The sequence below is a fragment of the Anolis sagrei genome, chromosome 6, assembly GCF_037176765.1.
Source record: "Anolis sagrei isolate rAnoSag1 chromosome 6, rAnoSag1.mat, whole genome shotgun sequence".
NCBI lineage: Eukaryota > Metazoa > Chordata > Lepidosauria > Squamata > Dactyloidae > Anolis > Anolis sagrei.
Window position 1 is genome coordinate 15,242,791 of NC_090026.1, and position 20,150 is coordinate 15,262,940.

The 20,150-nt window shown below is 43.7% G+C and overlaps 2 protein-coding genes across 2 annotated transcripts in view; both read right to left on the reverse strand.

Annotated features, from left to right (window-relative positions):
- The window catches only part of LOC132779354 (NACHT, LRR and PYD domains-containing protein 1b allele 2-like), a 214,964-nt gene that overhangs the window by 31,980 nt on the left and 162,834 nt on the right, over positions 1–20,150 (reverse strand). The window lies entirely within an intron of this gene.
- Positions 5,003–20,150, reverse strand: part of LOC132779267 (uncharacterized) — a 48,297-nt gene continuing 33,149 nt past the window's right edge. The window contains exons 11-16 of the mRNA XM_067469531.1: positions 15,525–15,748; positions 13,100–13,353; positions 12,051–12,179; positions 11,485–11,626; positions 9,321–9,356; positions 5,003–5,789 (exon numbers count right to left, since the gene is read on the reverse strand). Of these exons, the coding sequence (XP_067325632.1) occupies positions 5,503–5,789; positions 9,321–9,356; positions 11,485–11,626; positions 12,051–12,179; positions 13,100–13,353; positions 15,525–15,748 (1,072 nt within the window). The 3' untranslated portion in view covers positions 5,003–5,502. The remainder of the gene's footprint in view (positions 5,790–9,320; positions 9,357–11,484; positions 11,627–12,050; positions 12,180–13,099; positions 13,354–15,524; positions 15,749–20,150) is intronic.

Here is a 20,150-nt window from a genome sequence, read left to right on the forward strand (position 1 = left end):
TTCCTAATGCCGCGACCCCTTCATACATTTCCTCATGTTGTGCTGACTCCCAACCATAACATTATTTTCATTGTTACTTCACAACTATAGTTTTGCTACTGTTATGAATCGTAATGTAAATATCTGATATGCAGGATGAATTTTCATTCACTGGACCACATTTGGCACCAATACCCTCTAGGTCAGTGTTTCTCAACCTTCCTAATGCCTGTGACCCCTTCATACAGTTCCTCCTGTTGTGGTGACCCCCAACCATAACATTATTTTCGTTGCTACTTCATAACTGTCATTTTGCTACTGATATGAATGTCATGTAAAAACCTTATATGAAGGATGTATTTTCATTCACTGGCCCAAATTTGGCGCAAATCTCCGATACACCCAAATTTGAATACTGGTGGGTTGGGGGGATTGATGTTGTCATTTGGAAGTTTTAGTTGCTGAGATTTATAGTTCACCTACAATCAAAGAGCATTCTGAACTCCACCAATGATGGAATTGAACCAAACTTGGGACACAGAACTCCCATGACCAACAGAAAATACTGGGAGGGTTTGGTAAACATTGACTTTGAGTTCACCTACATCCAGAGAGCACTGTAGACTCAAACAATGGTGGATCTGGACCAAACCTGGCACAAATACTCAATCTGCCCAAATGTGAGCGCTGGTGGAGTTTGGGGAAAATGGACCTTGATATTTGGCAGTTGTAATTGCTGGGATTTATAGTTCACCTACAATCAAAGAGCATTCTGAACCCCACCAATGAGATAATTGGGCCAAACTTCCCACACAGAACCCCCATGACAAACAGAAAATACTGTGTTTTCTGATGGTCTTTGGCAACCCCCTCTGACACCCCCTCATGACCCCCCCAGGGGTCCCAACTCCTAGATTGAGAAACACTCTACGTACTAGTAGAGTCCGGGGATTGATTTTGTCATTTGAGAGTTGTAGTTGCTGGGGTTTATAATTCACCTCCAATCAAACAGCATTCTGAACTCCACCAACGATGGAATGGAACCAAACTTGGCATACAGAACTTCTATGACTAAGAGAAAAGGGTTTGGTGGGTTTGGTGGGCATTGACCTTGAGTTCTGGAATTGCAGTTCACCTACATCCAGAGAGCACTGTGGACTCAAACAATGATGGATCTGGACCAAACTTGGCATGGATAATCAATATGCTCAAATGTGAACACTGGTGGAGTTTGGGGAAAATAGACCTTGAAACTGGGAGTTTTAGTTGCTGGGATTTATAGTTCACCTACAATCAGAGAACATTCTGAACCCTACCAATGATAGAATTGGACCAAACTTCCCACACAGAACCCTCATAACCAACAGAAAATACTGTGTTTTCTGATGGTCTTTGCCAACCCTTCTGACACCTCCTTGCGACCCCCCCCCCCCCCCCCGCAGGAGTCCCAACCCCCAGGTTGAGAAATGCTGCACTAGAGAATGAATCCATGTTAAACCTGGTTGCTGCCTCCTGCAGAATTCTGTGGTTTGTAGTTTAGAGAAGAGCCTTTAACAGCCTCAGAATTCTGCAGGAGGCGGAAACTAGATGTAAAGTGGATTTATTCTCTAGTGTGACAAAGTAGCAAGAGCTACAGCAGCATTTCTTAACCTGGGAGTTGGGAGCCCGGGGGGGGGGGGGGGATTGTGAAAGGGTTTCAGAGGGGTTGCAAAAGACCACCAGAAAACATATATTTCTGATGGTCTTAGAAACCCCTTTGGCAGAGAAGGCTGAAGATCTCTCCTCCTGGCATTCTCTTCCTATTTGGAAACAGATGGCGAATCCTCCCATCAAAATCCCTCCTCTCTGTGATTGGCTGGCCTCTCAGCCTCCCTCTCAGCCAAGGGGAGGGATGTTTCTGAGACTGCAATCAGGAAGGGGAGAGCAGGTGTGCTCTGCGCATAGCAGTGTGGTGCGCATGTGCAGCCGAGGGAGAGCGTGCAAGGCTGGAGGGAGGCTCGTGCTAGCGAGTCCCTTCAAAGCATGGGTGTTCTGTGTGCAGGGCCGGCCCGAGGTAATTTTCAAGTGTAAGCAAACAGTATTTTGCCACCACCACCCCCCCCAAACTAATCACTGAAAAATAAAAGGTAGGAGGTAGAGATGAATAAAAGAATTACCTTAAAAACCAAAAGTTTACTTACAGCATTATGTTTATATAGTTACATTACATAGAATTAACACAAATTAACCTTTTTTAAAGAATGCAAATATTTTATTAAACTTAGCAACAATTTTAAGTTTTCGTTGTTATTTTTGGTCTACAAGTACTACACAAAGGTTTCCTGGCCATGCTGTCTCTTCAGAATATTTTTCAGACTTTGGGCTTGCTAATAACAGAACTCAATTCCATGCTTGTTGAGTCTGTCAATTAGTTTTGTTTTGGAGAACACAGCCCCAGGAGAATAGACACCTTCTTTTGAAGGAAGCAAACTCTTGTCCTTCAGAAGTGCCACGCCAGGCTGGACCATTACAATGGGTGTGGCAACATAGGTTTTTCTGGCTTTCAATTCTGAAAACTCGTGTACTAGTAAATCTGTTTCCGTTTCATCCAACAAGTCATTTTCAATGGCCAAGGTACTAGTCCACTCAAGAACTCTTGACTCAAAGTTGATCTTAAGTATGTTTTATAAGTTTTAATTTTGAAAAACTCCACGGATACTGGAAGTGTTATCAGAATTCTCAATGCAATGTGTAACAAAATTTGAAAAAAATGTTCTGGGTTTAAAGTGTTCCTATTTAACTGTGTGGTACTTACTTTAAAAGTAGTTGTTATATTCCAGAAACTGCCACAAATTATGTTGAATTGGTTGAGACTCTATGAGATATTCATTGAACAACTATAGCAAAATATGCTGCAGGGTGTCCCGCAAAAACAGGTTTTTTTGCAGTTTAATAAACTTTTCCCATTTTTTTTGATAACCAATTAGGAAATGACATTTATAACCCAGGAAAAAAATAGTGTTATACTGTGTTATGTGTTCCTGCATGATAGGGGTAGGACTGGATGGCCCTTGGTATCTCTTCTGGCTCTATCATTCTATGAAGCTCTCTTAGCCAATGGTCTGGGAAGTGACCTCCTTGGACCACTAGCCCTTGGCCAGATTTCAAGGGAGTTCAACTCATGCACCAGGCTCTCCCTTCACAACAATAATGATATATTCCAGTTCAAAAGAGAAAATGTAGGATTTTATTCTGCTGTGTGGAAGGGGCCTGAGATTATGTAACCTCAGGTATAGGTACCTGAGTATGTCTGCCTTCCCTTTGCCCTCTCCCTATCCTTTTCCTCATAGCTATTCTCTACACAGCACAATACAAATGTCTCCGTTGTCTTGGTTTTTAGGCTTCTCCTTGGGGTCATTTATTTATTTACTTACTTACTTACTTTGCTTATATACCGCAGTATCTCAAGCCCGAAGGCGACTCACAGCGGTTCACAAACAGTAAAAACAATAGAAACAGCAGTGGTTCCATGCAACATATAACAATTGACTTAACACATTATCCATAAATTACCAATAAGCAATTACAATGCACAATTATTACGAAAAACAACCGTACCCAATCTTCTCATCATCCAAGCGTAGTCCAGGTTCGTCGTCCATTGTTCCATTCCTATATTCCATTACCAGATTGCACTAAATTACTCAAACGCCTGCACAAACATCCAGGTCTTCACCTTTTTGCGGAATACCATTAGAGATGGTGCTAGTCTAATGTCCGTAGGAAGGGCGTTCCACAGCTGAGGAGCCACCACCGAGAAGGCCCTATCTCTCGTCCCCGCCAGCCGAGCTTGAGAAGCAATTACATTTGGAGATCTGATTCAGGAAATTGTATTGGATGGACCGCATTAGCTCTAGTTTCTTAGATATAGTTATCACAGTTTTCAATGGGCAAAGCAGAGTGAAGAGTGATATATGTCATATGCCAATTTAGCTCTGAATGTAAAAGAATATGAAAGAACCTAATTGCCAGGGCTGTATGCTATGAAATCAGGGGAGTTGTAGTTTGCTGAGGGTCTGGGACTATTTTGCTCTTGTAAAACTACAACTCCCACGATTCCCTAACACGGAGCCCTGACAGTTAAAGTAATGTTAATTTGGATTAATTCTACAGTAATGATTCTCCCCCTGTCATCTACAAAGAGGGCGCTCTTGCAAAGAAGTGTCTCCCAAATAAAGAAGTGGGAATAAAGACCCACTGTCATATAAAATCCAGATTATCTGCTTTGAACTGGATTATATGGCAGTGTAGAAGGGACCAAAGAGTAAATTCGAGCTTCAGTTACATCAGGAGAATTCTTTGGGACTTTCTTTCCTGGGCTTTCCCCTCATTTATTAAAGGGAGGTAGCATTTTAAGAAGGCCCTTTCTATAATAACTGTATTGGAGCAAGGCAATAAGAGATTATTTAATGACAACCCGGACTGGCCCTAGAATATGACCTGGATTATGTGATTTTTAATTGTTTTAATGTTAATGTTTTAATTGGTTGGTTAATTGTTGATGTATGTATACATGCGTCATTGAATTGTTGCCTTTGTAAGGCCGCCTTGAGTCCCCTTGGGGGACGGGATACAAGTATGGTAAATAAATAAATACATATTATATGAGTCTATACTTAGAGGAGGCTGAAGAGAGAAACAGCACAGTGGTTTGCCTATTGGACTCCATGTGGCTCTACACTGCTGAATGAATACAATGGCTCAACGCAATTGAACCCTGGGAGTTGCAGTTTGGTCAGGCTCCTGCACTCTTTGGCAGGGAAGGCGAAAGACCTTGTAAAACTACAACCCCATGTCACACTCTCTCAGCCTCTGATGGAGGCAAAGATCAACTCCTTTCCCAACAAACTTGGCTAAGAAAGAAACCTCAGTGATGGGTTGGGTTGGCCTTCCGGTCAATGGGAATTAACCTGAAAGCACACCACCACAAACAACCTGGTGGGTGGGTTGTTGTGAGCTTTCTGGGCTGTATGAGCATGTTCCAGAAGCATTCTCTCCTGATGTTTTGCCCAAATCTATGGCAGGCATTCTCAGAAGTTATGAGGTATGTTAGAAATTAGGCAAGTGAAGTTTATATATCTTTATATGTCCAGGGTGGGAGAAAGAACTCTTGTCTGTTTGAGGTAGGTGTTAATGTTTCAATTGGCCACCTTGATTAGCATTTAATGGCCTAGCAGTTTCAAAGTGACTTCTAACTGCCTGGGGGAATCTTTTGTTGGGAGGTGATTAGCTGGCCCCGATTGTTTCTTGCCTGGAAACAAGTGTTCTTTATTTACTGTGATGATTTTAGAGGTTTTTTTTTTAATTTATGGGGGATAGTGTCTTGTCTGCTTTGTGGTTTCATCGCCTTTCAGGGTCATCAAGGAGAAGACAGTCACTGCTGCTTTGTAAGATTTGCAGGATTTGGGACTGGTGTCAAATATATTTAAGAACAAGAGCAGAGAAGTCACACTGTACAGGTGTATGTCTTCTGGCATCATTTCATCATCTCTTGCCATCTTCAAGGTCCTCAATAAGATACTTCTGCTTGACCTTCAATGCCTCATAAAGACGATCCTTGCAAAAGCGGTTCCAGCTTGGGAGGAGCATGTAGAGCTCCCGCATTTTATCCTGGGAGGTCTTCATGAAGAGGATTTTTTGGTATTGCTCATTATCCAGGACAGCCCCATAAAGCATATCCAAGACTCCCTCTACATGGGTGGTCCGTCTTATCAGCTCCTCTCGGTGCCGCTCAACGAAGTGCATCCCTGGTGCATCAGGCAGATGTTCCTCTGCACGAAGGGAGGGAAAGAAAGAATGCATAAAAATTAATCACATATAATGCTGTGACATCTTAGAGCTAGGGAAAAGGTAAAGTGACCACTTGTTGGATACTTAGTAGGGCTGGGCGGTTTCGTTTCGTTAATTCGTAATTCGTTAAAAATTCGTTAATTTTTTTTGTTAACGAAGCGATAATGAACCATTCTGGAGCAACCTAAAAACGAAACGAATTTTTCAATTCGTTTCGTAAATGCTTCGTATTTCGTTATGTATTCGTTTCGTTATTGGTTTGAGGTCGTTTCGTTATTATTTCCGCATGTCTGGGGCAAGTTTTATAGTTGTTTTTTGTTTAATTAGTGAAAAAAAATTATAATATCACACCAACAGTCAACAACAGAGGGAGAGGGAAGCTTCAGAAGTTTTTTTAGCGTATTGCGCGATCGCGGCCGCCATTAACGAATCGATTCGTTATTGTTTCGTTATTGTTTTGTAATTTTTTTACCATTTACGAAATTTCGTAAATATCGAACTTTTTTAAAGGAAAATTTCGGAATTCTTTTAAATATCGAAACGCAAAACCCCCCCAAAAAACGAATCGATTTTAGAAACAAATTTTTCCGTTGTTACCCAGGCCTAATACTTAGCTCTGCCACCAAGCAACTCTGATTTCCAGAAAATTGGAGGGATTAAGAGAGCCTAGAATAGAAAGAGGGACTCACCTTCTGTCTCTGGATTTGCACCAACATCGATTGGTCTGTGGGTTGGCCTGCAAGCAGCAGCACCTGGAAAAGGAAGAAACAGCAACTGTGTGTTTAAACTGCATTAATCAGGGAGTGGAAACAGTGCAGTCGCATGTGACACCAAAGATTATTTTGTATAAAAAAATTGCCTTTAAATGTGCAAACTGTCTCCTACATGTTTATCAGAATCTCTCTATCCTGGATATTTTTAGGCATGGGAGCAGCCCTTTTTCCTCAAAGGAATTTCCATTTCCCCCCCTGGAGGGACATTGCAACTAATACAGCCCTCCCAGGGCTTTTCCACACAGCCCTATATCCCAGAATATCAAGGCAGAAAATTCCATAATATCTGCTTTGAACTGGGTTATCTGAGTCCACACTCAGATAATGTGGGATTTTCTCCCTTGATATTCTGGGATATAGGGCTGTGTGGAAGGCCCCCCAGGTTCCTCAGGGGAATAACCTGACATATATGATTTAAAAAATGACAAGATATGAACCAATTCATCTGGAACAGGTTTAGACAAAGTGTGCTTCCATGGGTTTTTATCAAACTGCAGTTCCCACCAGTCCTAGATGGGGTAGCCAATTGTCATGAAAATAAGATTTATAGCTTGATGGCATCGGACTGATGATTGTCCATCTCTGTTATATTCATATGTAGCCCATGGGCTGTTTTAACATGTAATTAAAACAGCCCACTGTTGGACTCTTATCATTCAGCAAAGTTGGGGTTTCATATATTAAGTGACCTATCAATACATGTAAACACTGAAAAGAAAAGAAAACAAATTATTTTAATTAAGATAAGCACTTGGAAACCCTGAATGCTGAATCAACATCATGCAATTAACTTAATCTGGATATACAGCCCCTTCTATAAAGCAGATAATGTGGATTTTATATGGCAATATAGATGGGGCCTACACTGCCATATAAAATCCAGATTATCTGCTTTGAACTGGATTATATGGCAGTGTAGACTCACAGAATCTGGTTCATCTGGATTCTCTGCTTTGATAATATGAATTATATGTCAGTGTAGACACAGCCTTAGCTGCACAGAATTCAGTCTTCACTACCAAACCATCAACAGTTCGATCTACAATTTGCTTTTGATGTATAAAATGTAGATGTTAAAATAAGAAAATATGTATTTGTGGTCTAGAAAATGAGGACAATGGTCTTCTATTGCACAGGCATCATTTGAGAACTAAAAAGGCTATATTGCAAACTACTATTGGTGGGATACGGAAGAGCAGTCAGCAGAGCTTTAATCCCGGTTGTGGAAGAGCATGGGTTTTAGGTACAGCACCGATTACAAGCGGAATCTGTGGGTTTCAAAGTTATAGTTAGAAAGGAGAATTTAAATAAAAAAGTCAAAATAGATGGAACTGCCCCTTCCTTCTCAAACACACACAAAATTATAGTCTGAGGCCCCTTTTAAACTGTCCTTATATCCCAGGATCCGAACCCAGATTATATGCTTTGAATATAATCTGAGATAAACAAATAATCCTGGGATAAAAGGACAGTGTAGAAGGGGCCTGAGATTGCTACAATGTCACAGCTATGGTCTTCTGATCCAACTGCCACCTCCTCCTTCCTCTCCAGTAAGGCACCATTGTGGTGGCCACTGATGTGTCTTGATAGCTAGTAGGGTGGAGGGGAACACAAGCCATGATATATATAATATATAATATAACTTTATTTTTATACCCCGCCTCCATCTCCCTGAAGGGACTTGGGGCAGCTTACAAAGGGACAAGCCCAAGGATTACAAGTTAAAACCGACATAGTAAAATACAATAAACAACAACAGATAATAAAAGATTAAAATCAATTGCCATCATAAAAACAACACCCTGGCTGGCCAACCATTTGAAGCAGGGTTCAGGCTCAAAGTAAGTGCAATGAAACCTTGGTAGAGCTCAGGGAAGGTGAAATAGTCAGTGGCTGGGTTGCCAGGATAATGCCCTTGGCCATTAAAGTGTCATAAGTAAAGAAAAGAGGCCAACTAAAGTGCAGAAACTTAGATAAGGTCAGGATAATTCTCTAGTGAACCACCTAGTTGAAAGCACAACGAAACAACCAAGTTTTTAATTCCTTGTGAAAAATGGAGAGAGTGGGGGCCTGCCTGATCTCCCTGGGGAGGGAGTTCCAAAGCCAAGGGGCCACCACTGAGAAGGCCCTCTCCCTCGTCCCCACCAACCGCACCTGAGACGGTGGTGGGAGCGAAAGGAGAGCCTCCCCAGAGGATCTTAGAGTATGTGCTGGTTCATAGGGGAAGATGCGCTCGCGAAGTTAGGCAGGTCTCGAACCGTTTAGGGCTTTGTAGGTGATTACCTGCACTTTGTATTGGGACTTACTGGCAGCCAATGGAGCTGTTTGAACAGTTGCAGTTTCTGGCCATCTTCAAAGGCAGCCCCACGTAGAGTGAGTTACAGTAATCCAACCTGGAGGTAACTAGGGCATGGACCATCATGGCCAAGTCAGACTTCACGAGATATGGGTGCAGCTGCCGCACAAGCTTTAATTGGGCAAAGGCCCTCCCAGTCACTGCTGATCACTTGATATAGGATCTTGATCATACTTTCCAGGACCAAATCAAGGCTACAATGAACATATGCAATTCCATGGGTGGAGCATGTTGCTATGATCACTTAATGTGTGATCTTGCTCCTACTTCTAGGACCAAATTAAGGCTGTAATTGACCTTGGGCTCCTAGGCTGATGTGAGTCCCTCATGAACACACATTTTACATCTTCAAGCACCAGACATGTTCACAGAATCTTCCTCACCTTCTATGGGAGGCAAAATAGTAGACTTCAAGTCGTCTGGAAAACAGGAAAAGAAGACAGTCGGAGAGATAATTTGAGTGACACAGTTTTCTGAACCTTAAATCCCACACTTAGAACCCACGTAGGACTTCACCACATTAGTTAAAGCCTACTACATTCTGCACTTAAAATCTGGGCATCCACTGGGCTTACTACATTAGTTTGGGTTAAAGTGTAGTTTTTTGGTCTTTCAAACGTAGGGGACAGCAGTGTTTTTCAACATATCAAGATGAGGTGAAGAAATTGATTTTTCTTAACTCTCCGGTTGTTTTTTTTTTAACCAGATTTCTAATGAAGTAGCAATTGTTGCTCCCAGTTGAAAATGTGGGAGGGGAAGTTATGGGAGGAGCTAAAACACCCACCCCGGTTAGGAAGAGTTCTGTCACCGTCACTTCCTTGGTCTTTGCCAAATAATTTCTTTTTTTAAAGCCTTGGAAATAATCTCCACTGAGTTCAGTTAAACTCTAACACCTTTCAGGGCTGCCTGGCCATGTTCCAGAAGCATTATCCCCCCAGTGGCAGGCATCCTTTCTGGGAAGTTAGAATGTAGAAATTGGTGACTTTGAATAGAACTGAATAGCCTTGCAGCTTCAAAGCTTGACTGCCATTATGCAATGATGCAAGTATCCAGATCTTTGGGATTCAGAAGCAGGAGTATATGGCAGAGTAGATGGGGGCCCCACTTATCAGAGGCAAGCGGGAATAATGCAATTGGTGACCTTGATTATCACTGAATAGCCTTGCAGCTTCAAAGCCTGACTGCCATTATGCAATGATGCAAGTATCCAGATCTTTGGAATTCGGAAGCTGGAGTATATGGCAGTGTAGATGGGGCCCTACACTGTAGATGCGCCCCCCACTTATTAGGAGCAATTGGTGAACTTAATTAGCATTGAATAACCTTTCGGCTTCAAGGTCTGACTGCCATTATGCAATGATGGAAGTATCCCATAGTAATTTGGTTGTATATGATTATGAAAGTATTATACAGTGTATATGCAACTTTGTTCCCAGAACACATACAGCTAAGTTGCAGAGTTTGTCCCCCTTCTCACATGCCAGAAATGACACTAAAATACCGAATCCTTCTTTCTTCCCCCCTCGACAGCATCCCAAAGGGACAAACTGAGGTATCTTTAAGAAAAAAAACCTCAGAGGAATGGTGAGTGGGGCCTAATGTCTGCAAAAAAAGCTGAGTACACTGGAAAAGTAAACCAATGTGGAGTCAGACACAACTCTCCTCTCCTAGAATCATAGAGTGGAAGAGACCTCATGGGCCATCCAGTCCAACCCTCTGCCAAGAAGCAGGAAAATTGCATTCTAAACACCCCTGACAGATGGCCATCCAGCCTCTGTTTAAAAGTTTCCAAAGAAGGAGCCTCCACCATACTCCGGAGTAGAGAGTTCCACTGCTGAACGGCTCTCACAGTCAGGAAGTTCTTCCTAATGTTCAGATGGAATCTCCTTTCTTGTAGTTTGAAGCTATTGTTCCACTGCATCCTAGTCTCCAAGGAAGCAGAAAACAAGTGTGCTCCCTCCTCCTTATGACTGCCTCTCATGTATTATACATGGCTATCATGTCTCCTCTCAGCCTTCTCTTGTTCAGGCTAAACATGCCCAGCTCTTTAAGCTGCTCCTCATAGGGCTTGTTCTCCAGACCCTTGATCATTTTAGTTTCCCTCCTCTGGGCACATTCCAGCTTGCCAATATCTCTCTTCAATTGTGGTGCCTAGAATTGGACACAGTATTCCAGGTGTGGTCTGTCCAAGGTAGAATAAAGGAGCAGTATAACTTCCCTGGATCTAGACACTATGCTCCTATTGATGCAGGCCAAAATCCCATTGGCTTTTTTTTTGCCACCGCACCACATTGTTGGCTCATGTTTAACTTATTGTCCATGAGGATTCCAAGATCTTTTTCACATGTACTGTTCACGAGCCACGCATCCTTCATTCTGTATCTTTGCATTTCATTTTTTCTGCCTAAGTGGCGTATCTTGCATTTGTCACTGTTGAACTTCATTTTATTAGTTTTTCCCATCTCTCTAACTAGAGAGATGGGCCAAAATTAATTAGGGACTTCCCAGCTTAATGTGGTGAAGTCCCTAATTAGGGATTCCACTCACCTTTTCTTATGAGGGCCATCCAGACCAATTCATTTGTATGCTTTTCCATCAGGGAAATACTTAGTTCATCTTTCATAGTTTTAGCATATACTTCAAGGTACTGCTGTTCCATGTCTGCAGGCAGGTATTTCAACGTCAAGTGCTGTGGAAGTGAGTGAGAGTTCAGAGTGTGACACTATTGCCTTGCTCACAGCTTTTCACCCAGCTCGGCCTTCCATGTTAACAAGACACTATTGCTCTTTTGACTCTTTTGACTGGGAAGAACTTGAGCCAAAACCTAATATAAGAATAATTCCTTCAAGCAAATAAACAATCGAACCTTTGTAGCAATACAAGATTTGCATCCCTACCTTATTTTTTTGGTTGGCAGGCTGACAAAATATGTATGTATGCATTTATTTGAAGAATTTATATTCTGCCCTTCTCACTCCGAAGGGGGCTCAGGGCGAATCACAGAATATGTGGCAAACATTCAATGCAATTTATACACAGACAACACAGGCAATTGAACATAGATAGAGGTATATAGGTTTTTCCCATCTTTCCATGTAGCCTCTGAGTCTCACCTCTGGACAGACGGCAACATCAGTCATCTTTCGCAGAGAGAAGCAGGAGCCGATCTTTAGAGCCTTCAGGGTTTCAGGTGGTTTCCGAATTCTCTGTGAAGCATAGTTCAGTTCAAGCTCATTGACAGCCTGGGAAGAGAAAACAAGATCACTTCTGAGACAGGCAATGAGAGTGGACTTTACTGCACAAGGTTCTAAAAGTATGCTCTGGTGTTGCAAACTTGTGTTTGTAAAATGGCAGATGGTATTTGAATCATACAATGAATCATCTGAGCAATGGTGTTATGCCTCTGCTTGTAGCCTGTCTGCGTGATCTTCTTGCAGCAGCTGAGGATGTGATCTGTTGTTTCATCTGCTTCCTTGCAGAGTCTACATTTGGGATCTGTCATTGACTTTTCAATTCTGGCTTTGATAGCATTTGTTCTAATGGCTTGTTCTTGGCTCTCCGTCTCCTTTTTCAAAATCCCATTTGTGAGCCACAGCCATGTTTTTTTAAATTTATTATTATTATTATTATTATTATTATTATTATTATATTTGCACAATTTGGAGAGGAAAGGAGGAAGGCAACCCCCTTCCCATCTCCAAACTACATAGGCACCTTTTCTGATATTGATAAAGGAGTGCAGCAATAGCTAGGAGCTAAAATACAACACAGGTCAGTGGTGTCCCCTTTTCCCTCCAGTGTGGAGTGCTGGCCAAGTGGGATGGTGGCACTGGCTCATTTGAACATTTGACTCTTCAGCAACTTAACTACAGAACCTTTGCAAACTTTAGTTTGTAGAAAGCATGGTTCCTGTTTGAAACTTAGCTGTGAGAAGACCGATTACATGTTCCACCAAAAGCTGTACACTTTTTGTCAGCAGAAGCTATGTACTACAGACTGGTTTACAATCAATTCACAGCCCTTATCTCTAAGTTACTGATTTCTGAAGAAAACTTTTACAGAGGGTGTCATGAGGACATGACCTGATGTAAGGTTTGCCATGCCAGTCCAGTGTGATCTTTCTCATTAGCAACACCTAGGGAAGTTAGAGGTTCCCAATTACCTTTTTCAAGGAAGAGTCATTGGGAAGGAGGTAGAAGTGTAATTTCATGCTTTGTACTCGAAGGTCTTGATACAGTAGGGCCACCGCATGGACTTTTATCTTTCTTCTAAACCATGGTCTCTTGAAAACAACTCCACGAGGAGAAAACGCAGGATTTTTCAACTCCGCATGATACGATCCCACTGAGTCTGGCTTCTCCAAGCTCATGCCTTCTTCAACAAAATGTGCCAGATAGATGTCAGGACAGCCTTTACCTGACAAAGGAATACAGAGGAAACCTATTCTAGCCACAGCAGCTGGCTCAGGACACTGGATGTGGAAAAAGCTCTTTCATTACTAACGCCTTTTGCTCACACAGTCCTGGTTCAAAACATAACAATAGAAATACCTTATGCTACATCTTGTGTTTGAATAAACACTGAACTCTCTTTTTTGTATGCTTTGATAGCTTCTTAATAGTCATCTGACATTATGATTCCACTTCCGTGGTTGTCTTTTATGAAATCCTGGGGGTTGTAATTTTGTAAAAAGCTAGAGTCCGCTGGCTGAGGCTTGCAAAACTCACCTTCAAACTACAAAGCCCAGGATTCCAGATGACGGAACTATGGAATTTCAAGTAGAATTACAGTATTATAAGTGCCCAAGGGTTCTAAGCACCTGTCATGTGCAGACTGTATTATTATTTTATTCTTATTCTTATTATTTACAGTATTTCTATGCTGCCTTTCTCAGTCCGAAGGTGACTTAAGGCAGCTTACAAATTGGCAGCGATTTGATGCCGCACAGTCATAAAATACAATTAAAAGCGTTTAAGATACATTATAAAAACCAAATAAAAATAATTAAAAACATATAATCACCAGTGACTTCCTGTTAACTCATTTTCCAGAAGCATTGTTTAAGCCATTCCATGCTCACTTTTTCCTAGTTCCATGTTATCTGTTACGCTGCAAGTCCAAAAGCTTATTTGAAGAGCCAGGTTTTTACTTTTTTCTGATATGCCAGGAGGGAGGGGGCTGATTTAATATCCCTAGGGAGGGAGTTCCATAGCCAAGGGACCACCACTAAGAAGGCCCTGTCTCTCGTCCCCGCCAGGCACGCCTGCGACGAAGATTTTTTTTGTCGTGTCAGGAGCAACCACTCCTGTTGTGAGAGAATTGGCCGTCTGCAAGGACGTTGCCCAGGGGACGTCTGGATGATTTTTTTGATGTTTTATCATCCTTGTGGGAGGCTTCTCTCATGTCCCCGCATGAGGAGCTGGAGCTAATACAGGGAGCTCATCCGCCTCTCCTCGGATTCGAACCTGCGACCTGTTGGTCTTCAGTCCTGCCGGCACAGTGCTTTAACACTCTGCACCACCGGATCGAGAGAGATACCTTCAGACAGGTAAGCTGTACCTTAAACATAACTTTAAGCCCCCTCTATACTGCTTTATAATCCAGATGATCAAATCAAATAATACATATTATCTGATTTTAACTGGATTATATGAGTTTACACTGCCATATAATCCAGTTCAAAGCAGGTAATCTGGATTTTATATGCCGGTGTAGAAAGGGACCCTAGTCAAAACTGCCAGCTGGCTATCGAGTTTCATCTTGTTCATCTTGTATTTTGCAGATCTCAGACCTTTCTAAATGGTGATAAAAAGGAAGGAAAGGAGGGAGGGCTGGGTGTCATACATATAAAGGCAGTCCCTAACTTGTGACCAAGATGGGTTCTGTAGATTTGTTCTTAAGCTAAATTTGTTCGTAAGTCGGAACAGGTACATTTTAAAGTGTAATTCCAACCAAAAATGTATATATTTAAAGCTCTGGAGAGCAAAGGGAAGGGTTAACACAAATGTGGTGGTTGGTTTGCAGTCTATGTCCCTGTTCAGAAGATTTCACTCACTTTCTGTCCCTGTGATGATTGGACTTTGAAAAATGTGACTGGTTTTGGAAACAAGAACTGGTGAGGAAGCTTCAGTGAAGGCATCTTTTCTCCATGATGACTCTTCCAAGAGTGAACTTCCCTTCCTAGAGGCAGATTTAGCTCACTTCCTGTTGTCTCACCCCCATTCTTATTTATGAATCATTTATAAGTCAGATGCTTCTTGTAATATCATGGAAAGGACCCTTGTAGACGTTTAGGTGAACCCCTAACTTGATGAAAAAAGTTCCGAGCCTCTGCTTAAAGAGTGAGACTACTCTTTCCCCAGTAATTGGTTCTATATGAGTTGCTATTATTGTTAAAATATGCATAAAAGTCACGGTGAATCTTACATTAGTCTTAGGACAAATGCGAATGTATTAACTTTTAAAAATAATATTCTAAACTGGGCTTTTACTAGGAAATCTGCAGGCGCACAGCTGTTAGTTGGTTCTCCCCTTTAAGATTCCTCCAGTTGTGCTTATGTATATTCAAATTCTGTGTCCTGTTATACCTTCAAGACAAAGGAAGTGAGGAAAGTGAACGGCTGCCACAGCCTCCTTTGCATCTGCCTGGATGTTGAGCAAAGGTCCCACAATATCCCAGTGCTTTTTATGCTCTTCATTGAGATATTTTGACCATAAATCAAAGTAGTAGATGAAGGTGACAGCTGCTCTCACATCAAATATCAGATCAGTAATACAGCAGCGGAAGGAACCGATCTTGGTGCAGTTCAATCTGAAAACAATAAAAAGCAAGACAAAAGGGAAAGAGACTTTGAGCAGGGGTCCATATAATTTCAACTGATATTTTTCCAAGAGGTCTGAAGTACTCTAGGATCACATTTCAACTTATATGAAATAACTTTTTGAATTATCTGTTTCTTTTATTCATCTGAATGAGACACAGGTGAGTGATTGACCTATAAAACTGGCCTCTTAGCCAATTATACAGTTATGCCTCTGCTTGTGCTTCCAGACAGCACTAAATCACCGGTTTTAAACAGGAGCAAAAAATCCCAGGACTTCAAAAGAGGTCCACATACAGACTTGTTGGTCCTAGGATTTCTTATGCTTTGTTTTGAGATTTAGAGGCTCCCAAGATGGCTGCCACAGGACTTCCACCGTTGCTTTAAAAACAGCGAGATGCAGATGTGCGGAGATTCGGATATGCAGATCACTCCAAAAGTTCAATTCTTTGTTCTGGCCAGAAAAATTGTGCCCTCCAGATGTTTCATGAAGCATCTGCCACACAAACAAACCACTCCTGCCCAAGTCAGCACTGTACAATCAAACAGGAACACACACTTTCAAGCCAGGAACAGAACTTTGTCATAATTTTGCACTATTTTGCACTATAGAACTATTCCAGTACTAAGTCACTTTAATTTAAGCACTTTAGATCTTCCTGCCAGAACCCTTGCCATTACTAACCGGTCCCAAATTATCAGATTAAGTGGTTACGACCGTTGCACTTTATACAAAGGCTCTGAGTTCCTGCACCGTCACTTTGGAGTTAATTATATATATTGTTAACCATCAGCACTTTACTCCTATGTCAATGTTTACATTATCCTTGCTGTTATTGATATTCTATCAGTCATCAGCACAAGTGCACTTTACAGCTTTTACTATACTGGAAGGAGTAGGTAGTATCAAGGGGCGGGAATATTGGGATCCAGAGACAGGTAACCATAACTATAATCAAGCTTCTGTTACTGAGATAACAACGGTTGGAAGTTGAGGGAGCTTCCCCGGGGGGGGGGGGGGGAGCTGCGGGTGGGGGGGCCACCATAGAGGTGGTGACAGGTAGAGGGAGATACGGGAAAGGGAGAACAAAACACCCATTTTGGCCCAAAATTTACAATAACAAATTGGCAACCTCTAAAGATGCTAAGAATCAAAGACAAAATCAAATTCGTTCCAAAATTCACAATAGGACATTGGCAATTCCAAAAATTAATGTTACAATCCGGCCCAAAATTAACAAAAATAGATTGGTGACTTCAAAACCTTCTCCTGACAAGATACAACTGAGGTGCCAGGATGGTGGTCCCTCCAAGCTAAAAGTGGTGCTGTTCAATGCCAGGTCGGTAAATGGAAATACTTCCATTATCCAAGATCTAATTCAAGAAGAACGAGCTGACCTGGCTTGTATAACAGAGACCTGGCTGGACGAGGGGGGAGGGGTTAATCTATCCCAACTCTGTCCACCAGGTTACTCTGTTCAGCACCAACCAAGGCTTGGAGGGCGGGGAGGCGGAGTCGCAGTGGTCTACAAGGAGTTTATCCCTCTGATCAGGTGTCCCATCCCACAATCATCTTCTTTTGAATGTGCCGGCTTTAGGATAGATGACCGGGACAGGATAGGGATTCTGTTAGTGTACCGACCACCCCGCTGCACTACAGTCTCCCTACCTGAGCTAGCAGGAGTGGTCTCAGACATGGCGTTGAGTTCCCAACGGCTTCTGGTCTTGGGAGATTTCAACGTCCATGCCGAGGCCTCTCTTTCTGGTGCGGCTCAGGACTTCATGGCCGCCATGGCAACCATGGGCCTGTCCCAACTAATATCTGGTCCCACCCATAGTGCCGGGCACACCTTGGATTTGGTCTTTTCTCAGGGATGGGATGAGGGTGACGGGGTGGAGGAGCTGACCATCGCTCCATTGCCATGGACCGATCACCACCTGATCAGATTTAGACTAACTGTGCCTTCTAACCTCCGCAGGGGTGGTGGACCCATTAGAATGGTCCGCCCCAGGAGACTTATGGATCCAAATGGTTTTCTGACGGCTCTTGGGGATTTTTCCACCTCCTTGGCTAGCGACACTGTCGATGCTCTGGTCTCTCACTGGGACAGTGAGTTGACCAGGGCAATTGACACAATCGCTCCAGAACACCCCCTCTCGAGCAACCGAGCTAAACCAGCCTCTTGGTTTACTGAGGAGCTGGCAGCGATGAAGCGAAAGAAGAGGTTAGAGTGCCAACTGTGCTGACCGCCACTGTGTACACCATCCCCGGATGCCCCCATCCGCTCTCAGACCAACCGTCTAGAGGTACATCTGAATCATAACAACCTTATTCAAGTGGTATCACCATCATCTTCGTAAGAACGTGACTACATATTACTATCTTAGCACACTCTTCTGGTTGTCGCTGCTGCTAAGCTGATATAAGAACACAACAGCACTTTAAGGCGCCTGCCACCTGCTGCTAAATAACACTAGCACTTACGCCCCCTTCCTTATCCCTCTATGCTGCACTTTAGTGAATGCTGAGAACCAGTTTCAGGTTACCTATTGCACTTTAGATCTTGCACTTTATGTATGTGCCCAACGGCACGTAGTGTGTTGTTAACTGAGTGGTATTACTGACTGTGCTGCAATGAAGACTCTCGCACTCTCGCACTTTACGAACTATCCTAACTGGTGTGGCTGGAACGCCCCTTCCTTCTGAAGCTATTGTTATCCATGAGGTCCCCCACCCCCCTGTTGGTACTATCCCTGTTGCTATTGACTAGCGGAAGGGTCAGGGGAGGAGGCGGGCTGGAGCCTGTGGACAAAAATGGGGCGGGGAAGGGGGAGGAAGGGGAGCAAGGGTGTTGGCAGGGACCAACAAATCAAACAACTGATGAAGCAGGAAATAAGACCTCGATATTAGATCACGGCATGGAGGGGGGGAGGTGTTCCACTAGCCGAGGGGCCCCCATAGAGGTCGTGGTGGGGAGGAGGAGATGCGGAAGAAGGAGACCTCGAATTTGGCCTAATTCGGACCGTTTATCTACATTAACAATTCCCAACCAGTCTCCTAAGGTAAATTGGTGTAACCAGGTGAGCGGGCCCTCGGGATTGAAGGTGGTGCTGCTGAACGCCAGATCTGTCAACGGAAAAACGACCTGGATCCAGGACCTAATCCTGGAGGAGCGGGCAGATCTGGCGTGCATTACGGCGACCTGGTTGGATGAAGCTGGAGGCGTAAATCTGACCCAGCTTTGTCCTCCAGGCTTCTCCGTACAGCACCAACCGAGATCCGGAGGACGGGGAGGCGGGGTCGCAGTGGTCTATAGAGATTCCATCCGTCTGACCAGGAGCCCCATCCCGCAGACCACAAATTTTGAATGCGTCCACCTGAGGGTGGGTGACCGGGACAGAATAGGGATTCTGTTAGTGTACCGTCCACCTCGCTGCACTACAGTCTCCCTACCTGAGCTAGCGGGGGTGGTCTCGAGCCTGGCGTTGGAGTCTCAACGGCTTCTTGTGCTGGGGGACTTCAACATCCATGCCGAGGCGACCCTCACAGGAGCGGCTCAGGACTTCATGTCCGCCATGGCAACCATGGGGCTGTCCCAACAAATAACTGGCCCCACCCACTGTGCTGGACATACATTGGACTTGGTTTTCTGCCAGGGATGGGAGCAGGGTGGCGGGGTGGAGGAGTTGTTCATCTCTCCGTTGCCATGGACCGACCACTTCTTGATCAGATTTAGGCTCACTGCGCCCCCTAACCTCCGCAAAGGTGGAGGACCCATTAAGATGGTCCGCCCCAGGAGGCTTATGGATCCGAATGGATTCCTGATGGCTCTTGGGGACTTTCCCGCTACCTCGGCAGGTGATCATGTCGAGGCCTTGGTCGCTCTCTGGAATGGGGAGATGACCAGGGCAATTGACATGATCGCTCCGGAACGTCCCCTCTCAAGTAACCGAGCTAAACCAGCTCCTTGGTTCACTGAGGAGCTGGCAGCGATGAAGCGAAGGAAGAGGGAATTAGAGAGCGTGTGGCGCTCGGACCCAAGCGAGCCAAACCGAGCACGGTTTGTGTCCTTTCTAAGGGCATATGCCGCGGCAATAAAAGCCGCAAAGAAAACTTTCTTTGCGGCCACTATTGCGTCTGCAAAAAACCGTCCGGCGGAGTTGTTTCGGATTGTCAGAGGTCTTTTGACTCCCGCCACCTCAGGCGGGAGCCCTGACAATTCGGCCACGCGCTGTGAAGCATTTGCTCGGTTCTTTGCAGACAAAGTCGCTTTGATCCGTTCTGGGCTCGACACCATATTAAATGCAGTCTCTGTGGATGTGACACGAGCACCTGCTTGTCCTGTTTTGATGGATTCTTTTCAGCTTGTGAAGCCCGAGGATGTGGACAAG